General features: G+C 37.7%; 1 protein-coding gene across 1 annotated transcript; it reads right to left on the bottom strand.

The window, feature by feature from the left end:
* Window positions 1-353: 353 nt before the first annotated feature.
* LOC121963552 (vacuolar protein sorting-associated protein 53 homolog) lies at window positions 354-2,186 on the bottom strand (the record flags this gene model as incomplete). Its single annotated transcript, XM_042513837.1, has 4 exons — window positions 2,059-2,186; window positions 1,524-1,604; window positions 518-567; window positions 354-420 (listed from the first exon to the last, which is right to left on the bottom strand). Coding segments are annotated over exons 1-4 (285 nt in total), but the record flags the coding sequence as incomplete, so codon positions are not given.
* Between the last annotated feature and the right edge of the window lie 291 nt (window positions 2,187-2,477).

Below are 2,477 nucleotides of genomic sequence, written 5' to 3' on the forward strand. Positions count from 1 at the left end.
TCTTTTCAGACATATTTTCAGCTAGCTGGCATATATGAAGAGAGAGATATAATGCAGGGAGAAAATGAAAAACGCACATGATGTAAATAAAACGTCACACATGGCCGCATGTTAGAGCTTCGTCATGTCGACAGCTACAAAAAATGAATTTGCCGTTATGTTTCATAGAAGGTTATCCACAGAAGGCTATTGTAACAATCATTGGGCACAATGAAATTCCATGATTTTTTAATAAAACTCTCAATGATTTTTATATTGTCCTGGCCTAAAAATGTGATTGTGAAATTCTATGACTTTTCCAGGTCTTTCGTGACTGTGAGAATCCTGCATATATGACATGCAGCTCATCTTACCTGTCTGCCATCCTGGCCCACATTGGTCTGGCCTCTGACCACTGTCCTGATGTTGTCATCCAGGCGCCTAACAGTTGTGATACAAAGTGGCACTTTGTCAGGTTGACGGTAAAATACAAACACAAAATAAGAAATGTGTTTTCAAGTCAATGATATGAACTCACCGGATCTTCAGACGAATCTTGTTTACCACATCATCGATATTTGCCAAAGACTGAGGGGAAATAGAAAAACAGGAAATCAGGGACACATGAAGTAACTGCCGTGCTACCTTGAATATGACAAGAAAATGTCGTTTTTCTTGTGTCCCTCCACAGAAATCGGCAACAAACAAACTGAATTTTTGATTGACTGGCCATCACATTTCACATCATGAAAATTATATCAAAGGTAGGTCTATAGTGACCCCTCATGGAAATAGAGTGTACACCTAGACATGTATATACATGAAGCATACTGTACAATCTTTCAAAATAAAGTGCAACACAGTAATTTAGGATTCACAATATTAAATGAATGATCAAATACCCAAATCATATACATCCACAAAATACGTACATGCACTCATAGACGCATACATATAAGTATACACTTTTTTCATGTTTTACCTTGATTTATCTTAATAATCTAATCAGGGTTGGGGACTGAAAATTAACTTCCGCTAGAATCTACATACATGTTATGTGTTACATTCATCTTCCATTGGTTATAGTGGCTATTTGCAATGTTCCTCTTAAATGAAACAAAATTAATTTTCCTCCATCCGCAGATAATGAACCCCAGTCTATATAACTTCTTTGGTTTATAAAGTATTTGAGCCAAAGATCAACAAGCCTTTTGCATGTAAGATGTTGTAGCCTAACCCTGTCACAGTAGGAAAAACACAGGTGTAAATAATAAAATTATTGATGGCTGATAGGGATAGGGATAGCTAAGAAAGAAAAAAATGATCTTGTTCTTGAAATCCTTTAAGTTGTGATTAAGATCTTGTTTTTCAATTCAACATGTCTACAGATAAAAAGGCCTGTTTTATTCTATATGAACTGTAAATAATACTTAGATAACTACAATCCACTTGTGTTTTATAGATAGTTATAGGCTGGCCCATACAACAATAGATATTAGTATGCACTATGCGTATCAGTGTGAGTGCAGTCTGTGTTACAATACCTGCTCGGTGGGGAACAATGTGTTGATGTACTCCACAGCATTAAAGTCTGCTCTGTCCAGCGGGTCTTGGCTGGGGAAAACCTTGCACACACACACAGCAAAACACGTTAAGTTAGAAAGTCAATGCTCACAGCTTTACACTGGATGTTTAATAATGCACTGAGGTGGTTTCAACATGCAAACCTGTGACGATACTCAGTGGTTTACATGTTTGTAGCTAATCATTACTGACAACCTACACAAATGTTTGCTATTGCAAATGAATAGTATCATAACATTGACGACGATTAATGAGTAAAAGACAGCTTCGTAGACTAACGTCACACACTATTTACAATTACTGAAACACTCTGACAAACTTTTCTCGGAGTTAAACACTGTTAATAAAGCGCAAAAATCAATGTTTCGTAGCCAGGTTAGCTCTCGTAACACAGCTGTGTCGCATCCAGTTAGCTAACCGGCTAACAGCTGGTTTGTTAGCAAGACCCGCGACAATATTTAAAAAGTCGCAACAGCAACGAAGTCAAACTCCTACCTGTTCAATAGCTAGTTGCACCTCTGGGGTTAGATGCAAAATAGCCTCCAAATCCTCAGCAAATTCAAATTCTTCTTCCTCCATCATTGTCAAAACAAAACCTCTCCGGCATACCACTTCCTGGTGAGGGATTCTGGGATAGCCGATGACGTTGAACAAATGGTGCTTTCAGGGCTGTCGGAAATAAGACACTTTGGATATCAGTACCGCGTTACTTATTTTATTCAGCCTCTGCTCATGTTTGGTATATTCCATCTCTAGAAATGGAAATGGTCTGACTCAAAACACAGCTATAATCGGTTTATCGTTGAACTTTTATTTTCTCTTTGTACTTTTTCTGTGTACCGTGGGTATAGAGACAAACGTGTTTTCGATTCCTGTAGGTCTAACACACATCGCAGAACTGACAATAAAGTTGA

Source organism: Plectropomus leopardus, unplaced genomic scaffold, assembly GCF_008729295.1.
Source record: "Plectropomus leopardus isolate mb unplaced genomic scaffold, YSFRI_Pleo_2.0 unplaced_scaffold11681, whole genome shotgun sequence".
Taxonomy (NCBI): domain Eukaryota; kingdom Metazoa; phylum Chordata; class Actinopteri; order Perciformes; family Serranidae; genus Plectropomus; species Plectropomus leopardus.